The 13,863-nt window shown below is 41.6% G+C and overlaps 2 protein-coding genes across 2 annotated transcripts in view; one reads left to right on the top strand and one right to left on the bottom strand.

Annotated features, from left to right (window-relative positions):
- The window catches only part of LOC108670032 (muscarinic acetylcholine receptor DM1-like), a 31,688-nt gene extending 25,123 nt beyond the window's left edge, over window positions 1-6,565 (top strand). The window contains exons 6-8 of the mRNA XM_018157482.1: window positions 30-86; window positions 1,439-1,574; window positions 1,978-6,565. Of these exons, the coding sequence (XP_018012971.1) occupies window positions 30-86; window positions 1,439-1,574; window positions 1,978-3,189 (1,405 nt within the window). The 3' untranslated portion in view covers window positions 3,190-6,565. The remainder of the gene's footprint in view (window positions 1-29; window positions 87-1,438; window positions 1,575-1,977) is intronic.
- LOC108670031 lies at window positions 3,775-10,760 on the bottom strand (the record flags this gene model as incomplete). Its single annotated transcript, XM_018157481.2, is given in 3 exon segments — window positions 3,775-3,836; window positions 8,049-8,336; window positions 10,641-10,760. Coding segments are annotated over 3 exon segments (470 nt in total), but the record flags the coding sequence as incomplete, so codon positions are not given.
- Window positions 10,761-13,863: the final 3,103 nt, after the last annotated feature.

Genomic DNA, 13,863 nt, shown 5'->3' with positions numbered 1-13,863 from the left:
CTCACCACGCGTCACGCTACACGCTACAGAGGGTCCGCCATCTCGCCCGACCCTCTCAGTTATACCGACAACGTCGTGTCCAGGAGGTAACCTCATCCCTCACTCCTCATACCCCTCATATACCCCTCACTCATACCCCTCATATACCCTCACTCCTCATACCTCTCATATACCCCTCACTCCTCATATCCCTGCACCTCTCACACTCCTCACCGTTCATAACCCACACATCCCTCATTCCGCACAATTCATACTCCTCATACCCCTTACCCCTCACTCCTCATACCACTCACACCTCTCACCCCTCACACCTCGTATCACTGCATTCCCTCTCTTTACGCCTCACCCCTCATTTCCCTCACCCATCATACCGCACTGAGCCTCACCCCTCATACCGCTCCTCTCTCTACCCACACACAACTCCCCCATTCCCCCTCCCAATCAAGCCTCCCCCCTCACATTTTCACCATTTTTTCTTCAATCCCCACTCAGTCAAGTGCACTTCACGCTCCCACTCTCTCGCGTACCTCCCACTCTTTACCATCAGTTCTCATTGCATGTTAACTAAAGCCTTTTAGTGACCGCGTGCATTAATGCTTTAATATATTAATTCAACTTTATTCTTCTTTGAAAATTAACTACTTTTGATAGCTTTTTTTATTTTTATTTATTTCTTCGTGGATGGTAAAAAAATTGCATGGTTGCTAAGGTTTTTTTCTTGTCCTGGTAGTGATGGCGGTGCTAGCGGCCCTCAATGCCTTCACCGAATATCCTTAGCACTGATAGTTAGTGGTCATTGCATGTGCTGTCTGGCCACCCATATGCCGCACATAATTATTGCATGCGTTGTCTGACTGCTTCCTTTTGGGAGGACCAAGTCACATTCAGGGTCATAGTCAAGCACGTCACATTCAGGGCCATAGTCAAGCACGTCACATTCTGGGTCACAGTTTGCAGTTTGTATTGCAGTCTCCAGAAAATCAAAGGCTTCAGTGCGGCCTATGTTTTGCCGCCTTTACTTCGCCAATGAAGTGTAAACTTACTTTTTTAATATTCAAGTTACAAATTATGGCCGCATTACCGGCGGTCTTTGAATCTCGATTCCTACCCTTGCGTTTAATTTGTTTACTTGTTCTTTGCTGGGCGCCACTTGTGATAATTCTTACACGGGCGACGGCTGACTCATAGCCGTATATAGTGGTAGAGTAGCCGCCGACAAAGAAGCTTTGTGCATCAGCCTCGAAATGAGTGAGAAATGAGTCCCTCAGTGAGAAATTGAGCTCCGTATGCATGATTCAAAAGTTCTGATTCATGAAAATTCATTGGACTTGGTCGTGCAGTGAGGCGGGCATGCAACAGGCTTTGTCTTGTAGTGAGCTGACATTCAGTGGACTCGACCGTGTAGTGAGGCGAACGTTAAATAGAACTTATCTTGCAGTGAGGCGGACGACGCGGTAGAGCAGGAGGACTGGAAGAGGCAGCGGTCGGAATCGTCCACCGCGATGGACGACATCGAGACCACCTACGTGCCGACGGCGATGGTCATCGATAATTCGGCCTTCAATGGCCGTCGTGTGAGTGATGGACGGCCAATATCAGACGGCCAGCCATAAGTCCCTTGAATACCCATTATTACGTGATGCATTGAAGTGTGTTATTTTGCAAATGTAACAGACGTTGAATGATTTGAGCAGCTAAACAGTGCAAAAATGCTCCCAATCGAAGATGATGTTTAATGCTAAAAATTCCATGACCCTAACAGACATCCAAGCCTAAATTCTTCACTGTAGCCCCGTTTTCATATCTTGCTGCCAATACATCAATGGCCGTTTATTATATTAATTAGTATCGAATTATGATAAATTGAGCTCTTTTATGCACGTCCATTCCTTGCGGTGTCCGCCTTGAAACGCCATTCATAAAGATTTAGTAATGTAATCTTTTATTAAGTCTACAGCAAGATTTTTCATGTTTCAGGCAAAGAAGAAAAGTTCCTCCTGCTGCCGCGGCCTGACTTCCTGCATCAAGCGAACCGTCGACCGCGAAGACCCGGGCGACGAAGTCCGGAAACCATCCCCGGGTTACACGACACCCGGAGGCTACCAGACCCCTATGGGGTATCATACTCCGGGGTCTGCGGAGACCCAGGTCGCTGGGTCTGTATCTCGGTGTACGTCTCTGAACTTCATCCGAGACCAACAAACTCTGTCCGCCAATCCTGCGCGGTACAGGAATACTTCCATGATACCATTAGCTGAGAAACCAGACCATCCCAACCAGCAGTACCTGCACCACCACCACCATATGCACCATCATCACTTGCATCATCATACATCCGGTTCTTCCACTCTACCACGGACGGAAGGACCTGGTAGTCGTATGGTTAGCGGTAGTAGTGGTGGTGGTGGTAGTGGTAGGTTACAAGCTCGCTCCCACTCGTCCGATTCCGTATACACGATATTAATCAGGCTACCGCACGAACCATCGCCTGATGGACCACTTCATCAACCAACCATCCTTATGATCGAAGAGGAGGCTGCTGCTGCCGCTGCTGCTGGTGGAGGATATGAAGGAGGTTACCTTTCTTCAGGGGCGCGTCCCTTCATCAGGAATACTTCACCTCTCGTCAGAAGAGGAGACTCCGTGTGTTCAGATCCGAGTGGCGGCAGTACGGCCACGTCACGCATCACCGAATGTTCATTGCATCCTGGTGGGCCTAACGCGACGTCTCCAAACTCAAGCCGACGTCCTCCCTCCTCAACAAATGACATTAAACTGCCACTCAACGCTAAAATCATTCCAAAACAGTTGGCTAAAAATTCAGGCAGCGGCAGCAGCAATACTGGAACAGGAACCAGAAAGAAAAAGAAGAAGAAAACATCGGAGAAAAAGCAAGATCGCAAAGCCGCTAAGACTTTATCTGCAATTTTACTGGCGTTCATCATAACTTGGACGCCATACAACGTGATGGTTCTGATCAACCCGATTCTGAAGTGTGGCGCGGCCACCGACTGCATTCCAGAAGTGCTCTGGAATTTTGGCTACTACTTGTGTTATGTAAATTCAACCATCAACCCAATGCTGTACGCTCTCTGCAATGCCTCGTTCAGGAGAACCTACGTTAGGATTCTCACCTGCAAGTGGCATAATAGGAAGAGGCAGGGAGTCCAGCGAGGATACTACAGCTGAGAACTTACCGTAGGATAATACGGTGCATCTTACGAGGTGTTGGCGTGGACCATTGTTGTACAAGAAGTAACTTTTGCTGAATTCAATCTTTGGATAGATGTTTTTGACGGCTTACAGCTCTTGGTGTATTTTTCCTAATCTATCCAACTTAAATAGACAGAGAAAAGTACTCTCACCAGAACGGGCATCGCATTGTCCACTGAACTATTTCAAGTGCCCAGTCTATGGATCCTTTAAAATATATTATATGTGATGGTGTTAAGCAGCCGGCTGGATAGCACGGATATGTTTGATCGAATTCCTCGGTGTATTTACACCACGTGTGTCTAAATTGGTAAGTGACATCCCTCAATAACTTGCAGGTTTCTACCATAATTGCCCTACTTCGCTGAGACTACTTTTATTTCTTGACGTACTCCAAAACTCCCTCAATCCTGAATCTCCATGGAGCGTCGCTCGAGTGTACACCCCAAATCCCTCTGTGTGGGGAGATCAGGGGGAGTGGCGCTGTGAATTATTTGGATCATTCGTGATCATAAAGTGAACCTTGTCATTGGTACACGATCGTTGTCGTACCCACGATAGTTAACGATTATTATCCTCATCAAACACGAGATCGTAGTCTTGGTAGGCGTATCGGTGGCCACCTATAAAGGTTGAAATACTTTGTCAATTTATCAACCAATATGTTGGTGGCTGTGACAACTGCATTCCTCAAGTCCAAAAAGTAAAAAAAAAAGCAATGATTTTGTCCATAATTTTGTCCACAATTAAGATCACAATAGTTTTATTCGATGCTGCTGCTTCTGACCTCACAAATAAAAATTTTGGTGATGACAGACCGAATTTGTTGCGGGTGGTGTTCATCACTCAATTAGCCTCAGACCAGAAAGTCGTTTGATTATTCCCGTTTAAATTCTCGTCTAGTTTATTGTATGTCAGTATTAGCTATCAGCGTTGTTATATTATTAGGAGCTTTTGTTACTGATTTGTACTTGTTTATACCGAGTTTTTGTCAATAATTATGTTTTATAAGTCACCGGTGCATATCCAGAATGAATAATGCCGAAGAATATATAATTAAATGAGATATAACACCAACGAAACCAACATCGACGTGCGGCAATCTAGACGCTGTCATTTTTTATTTAGTCGTTCACGTATAGTCAGTTTTTATATGCTATATTTTTATCAACTATCAGCGATAAATGCTGCAACTTGTTGCAGTATCTTCTTATTAATATTTTTTCCTTAAATGACTACGTGACACGAAGAAACAATTTTTTTCCACTACCAGATCATGCACATTATTTTTTCCGATGAAAAGGGTCAATTTTTTCATTAACATTTCTACAAAATTTTGTACTAATTGTTCGTATGCGTATTCCCTGCAGCAATGCATCCGCGTGACGAAGTAAAGCAGTGCACACTGCTTTACTTAATTGTGTAAATTAAAGCAATTAAATTACTTAATTGTGTAAATTAAAGTAATTAAATTACTTAATTGTGTAAATTCTCGTTTTAATTGTACCCGGGAATTAACAGCTTCCTGCGCAAATCAAACCCTATTCCTGTATTGCTATTTTCATGCTTTATTTATCCCATTTAAGTCCCAACGAAAATTCCAATGCGCAAAACATCAATGAAGCGCTTAGAGGTTGTTTTTTAAGGCCGCAAGTTCTAGAATTTCAGTGTTCGCTTTGAATATATGTTAATATTGTTAAATTATTAGCTATTGGTGTTCCCATACGTTAATACCAAAAACTGGATTTGTTCTTCATGTATTCCCATCTCATTTCACTTCCCTGTATGTGTTTATAAAATTAGATATTGTTTTTTAAATGCTACAGTCGAATGTTATTCCGTTGAAAGCTACTGGGAATTCATTGATATCACGAACCTGTAACATGAAGCTTGCTATTCAGTCAACGTTTCTCCCAATAAATAGAGAGCTTGAGGAACTAGTTTACGTAACTCTAGTAACTAGGGCATCGGAAGATGATGTTCGTACATTTTCAGGCTACCCATGAATCGCCCATTTTTTCAATAGAATATTGGGGCATCATATCTACAGTAAAGTTTTGCATCTGCCCGAGATTCGAGTGTTTAAAGAGGAACCGAGGTTTGTACGAAGCTGAGTTTGGTGAAACTGTATATGCAAATATGGAATAGAATCCGCTCAAATTAACGTAATGATTTTTTTTAAATCTAGAAAATCATTGATGTTAAAAGGTGACCGTAAGTTCCAGGATGATCGTTTGTTTTCCGATAATCGCGATCTCCAACGATGATAATCGGTAGTTTACCGAATATTACGATTTCCACGATTGTTGTTATTTCTCCGGTGATCGTGGTTTTAACACTGATCTTTAACACCGAAGAAGTGCTCGTGCTGTCAGTGGTGCCGATATTTATCCCTTAGTCACAAACAGCGAAATTTTCCCTCATTTTATTTATAGACACATTATATATCGTCGTCTTTCCGATGGTCCGAGGGAAAGCACCGAAAATGCGACGATGGTTTCATATAATAGTTATTTTTAATTAAGAAATGTTTTTCTATGTATTTAGGTTAGAAGTAGGGTTATAATTAACAGCAAAACAAGAAGATAATTGTGATCAGGGTCAGAGACCGCGTTTAGGTTAGATCGTCAACAATATGCAAGATCAACAAGAAGCGTGGTTATATTACTTACCTCTGTTACCTGGTATCGATGTATGGTATTGTTTTGTAGATACTGCCGCAACATTACATACATTCAACATAAACCCATTATAAACAACTCTTATATTAGGTACGGAATATGGCCGGTCTCATGTCAGGTCGGCCTGAAGTTTTGGATGGGGTGGATTTGTAGGTGGATTTTTAGGTGGATAAAGAACTGTAAACTCGTGTCCCTTGTGTCGGTAATGATCGATGATACTTTACGGGGCTGTGATTGGCTGAAAATAAAAAGGCGTGTAACTGAATTGTGTTCTCATTAATGTGAATTATAGATGCATTATCTGCCGACAAACCACCGTTAGTGGCACGAGCATAAATTTATTACCTGAAGAATTTCATTTTAAATCAAGTATTGCAATTCATATCGACCATAACTTTCCGTGGCTAACCTTCGCGCCCCGCCAACGAATTTATCGTAAAATATTGCATCGATAATCCCTATTTTAAATCACAGCCATTTTATCATCGATTATCTGCATTTCCGCCGATAATCGGGCTGAGATTTTCAATAGTGTTTTTTAAGAGAGAGGTTATGTGGGCATCGCTGTTTTGCTGTGCTCAGCCGTGTACCCGATGACCCCTGCACCCTCCCCCCCTACCCTCACCCCCCTCAACGCTGTACTCCACCCTAACATTTCAATAAAGCCTTGTGTACCGTAATTGCCTTATAATTTTACCTGCTAACAATGCGCTACCTCACATCACACTTTTGGAACGTTAATTCAACATTTTTTTGTTCATCACAGACACTGTTATTCTATATGGTGCCTCAAATTTTACTGTAAATCACACTGTGTCATTGATCGATTATATTTCGAGGCTTTACTAGCCATACGTGCCCTGGAATTAGTTGTATCAGTTTAATAAGAAGAAAAACTGACCGTTTTTGTATATTCATGAAAAAGTAAGATTTTCCACGTCACACACAACCATGGTACTACCGATAATTTTTCATCATCGTTGCCGTCAGCTTTCAAACAGCTAGTAGGCTCATCGCTACATTGCAGAAGTGTCACAAATTTTGTACGATCGTTAAGGACCTGGAACAAATATTCCTGCTACAGATGACTGTTCAAATAAAAAAAAAGTATGCCCACCACTTGGAATCTTTCAATGTTCTCGTTACAGCAAGTTCCTGCAATTCAGCGATCACTTTCATAAGCGTTTGAAAATTTTACAGAACGCCTGGGTCTTTCCTGGAATATTTTTGTTTTTCGAGATTAGCTACAAAATAGTGAACAAGAGTTAAAATTCGCTGCCTATGTTAGGGTGAATCTTTTCAATCGAAACCTACATTACGGCTACATGTGCAACCTAGTCCAATAACAGCCTGACCTAGGAACTCAACACAGCAGAATTTCCCCATTCTGCACCAAGTTTCACCTGGCATATGACGCTAAAAAAACGATTAATTACCGTTCATTCGACTAAACAACGCATAATTCAACGTTGATTCGGGAGCGCAGCCGTGCACTACCAATTTTGTGCACCAATAAGCCCTGAATCGAACGCCTTGGATCTCTCCGGACCTACACCAATCAGCCGTGCACAACTCGGCTTTGTCCTCTTCTTCGACTAAACAACGCATAATTCAACGTTGATTCGACGTCGGATGTCTGATGGGATGTAGCCGTGATCTCGGACAAGCCTTCTCTCTGAGGTGCTCGTAGAATGTGACTGGCGCCGGGGACGCAGTTGATTGCTAATTTATTTCGTGTACAGTGAGTGACACGTTCCACAGCGATATAACTACTTAACTAAAATCACGTTCACAAGCTTCCATCATCAATGTGAGTGTTGCATGGCTCATTATTTGAGATTGAATGATCTAGTTTGTTCAGGATCACTCACATATTTACCCATTTTATTACAGAATCTAGCATATGGAACCTCATCAGCGAAAAACGCTCAACGCTGTGATAAAGATAATCAGCGCAGGCAGGTTCTTCAATCAAACGAGTTTTGGGTTCCATCATTTGTTTCATTTTATACTCAATAGAAGGTTCGGCAGGTTGCCCAGTCAGCATTTATTAATTACACACATATCATTCATAAAATTACGTTTAAAAGTTAAAATCAGCTACGATTACGCAATAAGTATTAATTAGTACACGTCAATTATAAAATATCATACATAAGTTGTCGGGGTGGCGGTTATCAATGCTGTCGAGGTGGCGGTTATCGATGCTGTCGGGGTGGCGGTTATCAATGCTGTCGGGGTGGCGGTTATCGATGCTGTCGGCGTGGCGGTTATCGATGCTGTCGGGGTGGTGGCCGTCAATGGCGTCATCCTCGCCACTGCGCGGTCCCGCAGTGCCGATCCCGTACTTAATGCACAGAACGGCTAGCGTCTCCATCCCAACAATCAAAGCCATCACGATCAAGAAGCTCTCAAGATAATCCCGCTGCGACGTCGTGAGAACTGCACAAAGACATTCCAGCTTTAAGGGGAGCGTCTAGGGTAAAATTTATCTCGGCTATTTACAGACGGATCACTCTGAAATTTGGTACACATATGTAAAACAGAAATCTAAGACTTTTTTGTTCATGTGAATTTTTCGAAAAATGAAAGAAAACGTGAAAATCTTAGAAAACGGCCAAAAAAGGGGGTACCGTAGAAATCTCTCCTCCTAGGATTTCAAGCTAGAACATCGAGACGCATATCATTCGATGCGTAAAGACCATATCTAAAACTGAACACGGCGGTTTTTTGGATTTCTCATTTTTGTGGGTGTAGGAGCATTTTTCGTAAATTTTTCGAAATTTTTTCGATTTCACCCCCTCAACCCACCACCTTTTGCGGAATAAAATCCAAACTATAACGAAATTAGAAAAACGCCCGTGTTCAAGTGTAGATAATTTTGTTGCGCATCGAATGGTATATGTCTCATTGTTGTAGCTTAAAAACTCTAGGAGGAGATAGGTTTTCCGTGACAATAAGCGTGAGTGTTGAGGAGAGCGCGACTAAGTCCCGCGCGCACCACAATATGCGCTCAATGTAGCATAGATACCAAACTAAACGTTTCTGGAGCTTGATTCCACTCAAGGATGATGGGAGCAACTACATGCGCATCTGTCCGTACAACGCCCGCAGGCACACTGAGTCAGACCTCATAGAAACACTGTATTTGTAGTGCTGTGCAGCGAATTAGCTCCTATGTAATTACTGAAATAACTCCCCCCCCCCCGCCCCCTTTCAAGAAGAGTCGTGAACGTATAATTCAACGTACAGAGATGGTAATGGTACCGTTGGATAGGCCAGAATGTCAGCTTTAAGGTAAGACTAAACACGTAACTGCAGCACAACTCAAGTAGACACTTATTTAAAGAGCTCAGCAGCTAATTAGTTCCTATCTAATTACTTAAAGAACTCCCCCCCCGCACCCCTTTCATGAAATGTCGTGAAACCATAAATCAACGTACAGAGATGGCAGTGGTACCGTTGGATAGGGCAGAATGCCAGCTTTAAAATAGTATAAAAACAGAAAAAATGAAAATTCTCAATTTTAGGGTAGACGCTCCCCTTAATCCATACTCCTCGGTTCAAACTTTTTTTGCCGCTGTTCTTAAATTTTTTCAGGCGGCAAATGCAAGATTTTGCGGTGCCCAGCGCAGTTAGGTAAATTTCAGCGGAGAACAACACTCCCCGCCATGTCAGGAGTTATCATTGTATTCTCGTGAGACTGAATAGGCTTACAAATTATTATTATTATTATATGACCCAAATTATTATGAAGGTTTGAAAAAATCTGGAATTTACTGTCGATTTTAACGCAAATTATTATGAATATTTTTAAAATCTCGAAACCGGCGAGCGAACTACGTAAACTAGTCATTCTCTGACTTTATCGACATATCTTCATTGGAAGGGTGGGAAGCTTAAATCTTGCCAATCTATTTAAACTGCGTAGCATCAACACTAGATGCCATGACAATAAAATCAATGAAAATAAATAAATCACCGTACACACCCCTTAATTTCAAGAGGCGGGAATATAAAGGATGAGACACCTTCAGTTCTAAATAAAAATGTTGCCTCTATCTGTATTGGGAAATGCAAGTTCATATTACTGATGAACTGCAATTAAGCAGCTGTACATACAGCACTTAAAACTACGTACAAACCTCACCAGTACGCGCTGGTGTTCAGTAAATGCTGTTCTATAAATGTGTCGAAAAATTCAATTGACTTAATATATACCATCATCCTACGTAGTTAGTTAGGACATTTTGTTCCACCCTGGGTATCCTGGACACGACTGCTTCATGATACGCCTGATAATTTAAGGAAGGGAGTTTTAGGCTTGGAACATCAGCACCGGCCTCTTCTGCTCTTCACTGTTTGAACACAGCAGATATTCCGAAACCGACGCCACAATCTCTGCTCATTGTCATATTTATTTCTATTGCCAGCAAATTAAATTGTTACATTTCGTATGTAGGAAGGGGACGTATGAGATTTTTTAAACATTATTATTCGGATGAACCTAATAAGGCCAGTCCAATTATCTGTACAATTAAACACGCACCACAAAATTTTCAATCTTAGTTCAAGTAACTCATTACCGTACAACCCCACTTACCATTCTTATTCACATTACAGAGGCAGCTATCACTTCAGCACAGATGCCCCAAAATTTTCATCGCTCTAGAATGCCTGAAATAAATTCAAGGGTACTTGAGAACAAATAATTTAATGTTAGGGCGTTTTTGCTTCTGAACTTACCCATGCTGATGCGCATAAAGAGGATGAGATACGCGGCAAGAATGCACGATAAAGTTAGAATGAATCCTCTCGTCTGGGAGTGGTCATGCATCATCCCAGGGCTGGAAGGCTGGTCCAGCGCGGCAAAGTTGGCTATATTGTCTGCCATGGTCCGGTTAAGACCTGGAAGACATGAGCACAATGAGAAAGCACAATCCTCACACTACGACAGAATTAACACAATTTTTTTTCTCTGAAGGGTAATCTAGATGGTAGATCTGAGATTTGGATTTACATTGGTGCTTCTGTATCATCTGACGCTGAGTTAGAGACGACATTATTATAACTAACCAGTGATCCATAACGGTCAGGGCGTGTTTTTTTCAAAAAGTTAACCAAAACCTACACGAGATAGTATGACTTCCGAGCAAACAGTTCTGAGAAGACATAACTAGAGTCAGCCGCTGATGTACAGACCTATTGTTTCTCCTTCCTGCCACCGCGACTCTAAGTGTCAACTGCTGCGATTCATTGTAGGAGCTTATTATAGAAGGCCTTTTAAGAATTATTCTTTCAGGTCAGAGTTTTTAAATCTACGCATCTACTTGCCATTAGGCTCAAGCTCATCGGAAATAGAAGACGGTCCTGCATATTGTATTTACTAAATGCAGCGACATGAAATGCGTACGTTGCAAATGACCGCGTGATCAGAGATTCTCGAATCCTTGTCAAGGCAGCTTAATAGAGACAATTTTCACCTTGTAAACTATAATCAGGAAATACGATGCATTTTGATAATTCAAGAGTGTTATATCTCTTTCGAGGTTATTTTCAAATAGGTTGGTAGGGACATCAATTCAGAATCTCATAATGCAGTTGTATGAGATTCTAAGAGAACAGGATGAGCTATTTGTAAACAAAAAATTTTAGCGCACATGGGTGTAATTTTCCCGGGCCTATAGCTTTCAAAAAAAGTTAAAAGATCGTAAGTTCATCAGTCAATCATTGACGGACTTTCAAACAAAATCCACCAATCATAGACTAGAAAATATAGCGTAAGTACTTACGTTCACTTAGCGAGTTTTGAAAGTATGGGCCAAAGTAAATCCTTCTATTTGTGAGATACACGACAAACATGACTTGCACTTTGTCCTGAAGAAAACTGATTTTCTGTCTTGAAGAAAAAGGTTTATCTTCGGATTGCACAGCTTGTTGATAAACACAGTCGATTTTCCATGTAATTGTTCTTTTTACCACTGAGCTTTTACATATGTCCATAGATAGCTTCTATGGACCTCAACTTATAAATTACACATTCTACATGCACGCGAGAAAAAAATATTGTAAGCATCACTTCACCGATTTGAGCGCGACAAACGTAAGTTCTGACAGTGAATCTCGAATATGAAAACAATTAACGTCCCTTGTACTCCGTGATCTCGGCGCCAAATCCCTAAACGAAGTCGTCTTACGTCAGTCCCGCTTACTTCAACGTCAATCGCCTTACGAACGTCAGCGGGGCAGCCCGTCCATCGCTGTCACTTCGTTCCCCTACAGCGCAGGGTGGCAGAGGCTGCGCCTGTGCCGTGAGCAACACGACCTTGTAGCATCTCCCTCATCCTCTCGAGTAACAGGTACCCAGAGTTCGTTTATAGGGACACCAACCCATAGCCGTGCAGAGAAGGAAGCACCACCTTTTTGACGACGAACAAACATCACTCACCAGCGTCACCGAGAAATGGACTGAGGTTCGCAAGACTCGAAGCCACGGCTAGTTCTTCTCATCTGGGTGCTGCTATCACAGCGCATAGCGGCGCTAACCACTGCGCTGCAGTGACGCTCTTCCTCGCACATCATCGGGGAAAATTATTTGTTGGCGGAACCTCTGCATCTATGCGATGTTCATGTAACGAGTTCTCGAGACTTCAGGCTTCTCTTTAGTCCAAATGTGAAGCGTAGCTGCGTTCGCGGTTCTCTGCAAGCAATTTCAAATTATCCTGAAGAGTTTAATATGACGCCGCAGGAAAAATCAAAGTATATAATCAAGAATGTTCACTTCTCTCAAATTAATGAGTTTTATGTCAATTAGTTTAGATTTATCGCTCACAGTCGCAATGATTAAATTCATCGTAACGGCTATATTCCTATACTATGAACATAGATATTTTGTCAAGCAACTTATAAAATATTTATCATTGGGTTCATATAAATATTCATAGTCAGCATGGCATTGCATACGGATTCGAGACTGCCACATTGCTGGATTACCTCCGATGATTAAAACTCCTGATAGAGATGTCTCGATTATCACCTTAATGAACAATTTTATTTGGTAGGATATTGCCCACAGACTTCAGTTTGGCACAGTTCTTTATATTTTGTACATCCCAAAACGACTACAAAAATATTAGATATTGCAAAGCCATGAATCCAATTAGCTCAGCGTATACCGGCCTACTGACGACAAAATTAGCATCAATCATGAAAAGCTTTGATAGTTCACCCGTCTCATTATTGTACGGCCCGAATGCAAGAGGCCTGCCTGAGTATTTTATGAGTATATTATTATATCGTTGCGTTTGGTAACATTATTTGTTGGAAGTTTTCACTGATTTTTTAACTTCGATTTGACGATTTGATTCGAATCAATAGTGAATAAATTTGAATTATTCGTCCAATATTTATCCTGATAGAAAACAAGAAACATTTATGGACATACGAATGAAGTATAAAATCTTATTACCAAATCAACAACTCTGATTATCTTTCGAACTGAATTATTAATATGGAGTGAAGAAACAAATACCTGGGTAAATATTCACAAAAAACTCATAGCATACAACAAGGTGATTGAAGTACAAAAAATATGTACCTGCATCCTCCAAAACAATCCAATTTTTTAAGTGGCCCTCGGTAGAAAAAGCTGGCGCGCCTTTGCCCAGCCCGTCTGAAGAGTTGATTAAGACTCTGAGGTCGCCAAGACGCCGATGTAATAACTGTGCCCTGCCACCTAACAGGACTGTCAGGCTGTATGGGGATGGTATGTGCATGCATCTGCGCTCAACTAAAGATAATTTTTCTTTTAAATAACTTTTAATTTATTTTTCGAATTTTTTTATGGACAGCGACCTGGTAAATAAAAATTGCAAATTCTGTTTACATAACATAACATAACATAGTGATGTCGGCTCTGAAGTGTAGGCCTGATGTGGCCTGTCGCCGATTCTTTTCCATTTCGTGCCTT

Source organism: Hyalella azteca, unplaced genomic scaffold (assembly GCF_000764305.2).
Source record: "Hyalella azteca isolate HAZT.00-mixed unplaced genomic scaffold, Hazt_2.0.2 contig9551, whole genome shotgun sequence".
NCBI lineage: Eukaryota > Metazoa > Arthropoda > Malacostraca > Amphipoda > Hyalellidae > Hyalella > Hyalella azteca.
The sequence above is the reverse complement of the archived record's forward strand: the minus strand, read 5'-3'. Positions and strand labels throughout refer to the sequence as shown.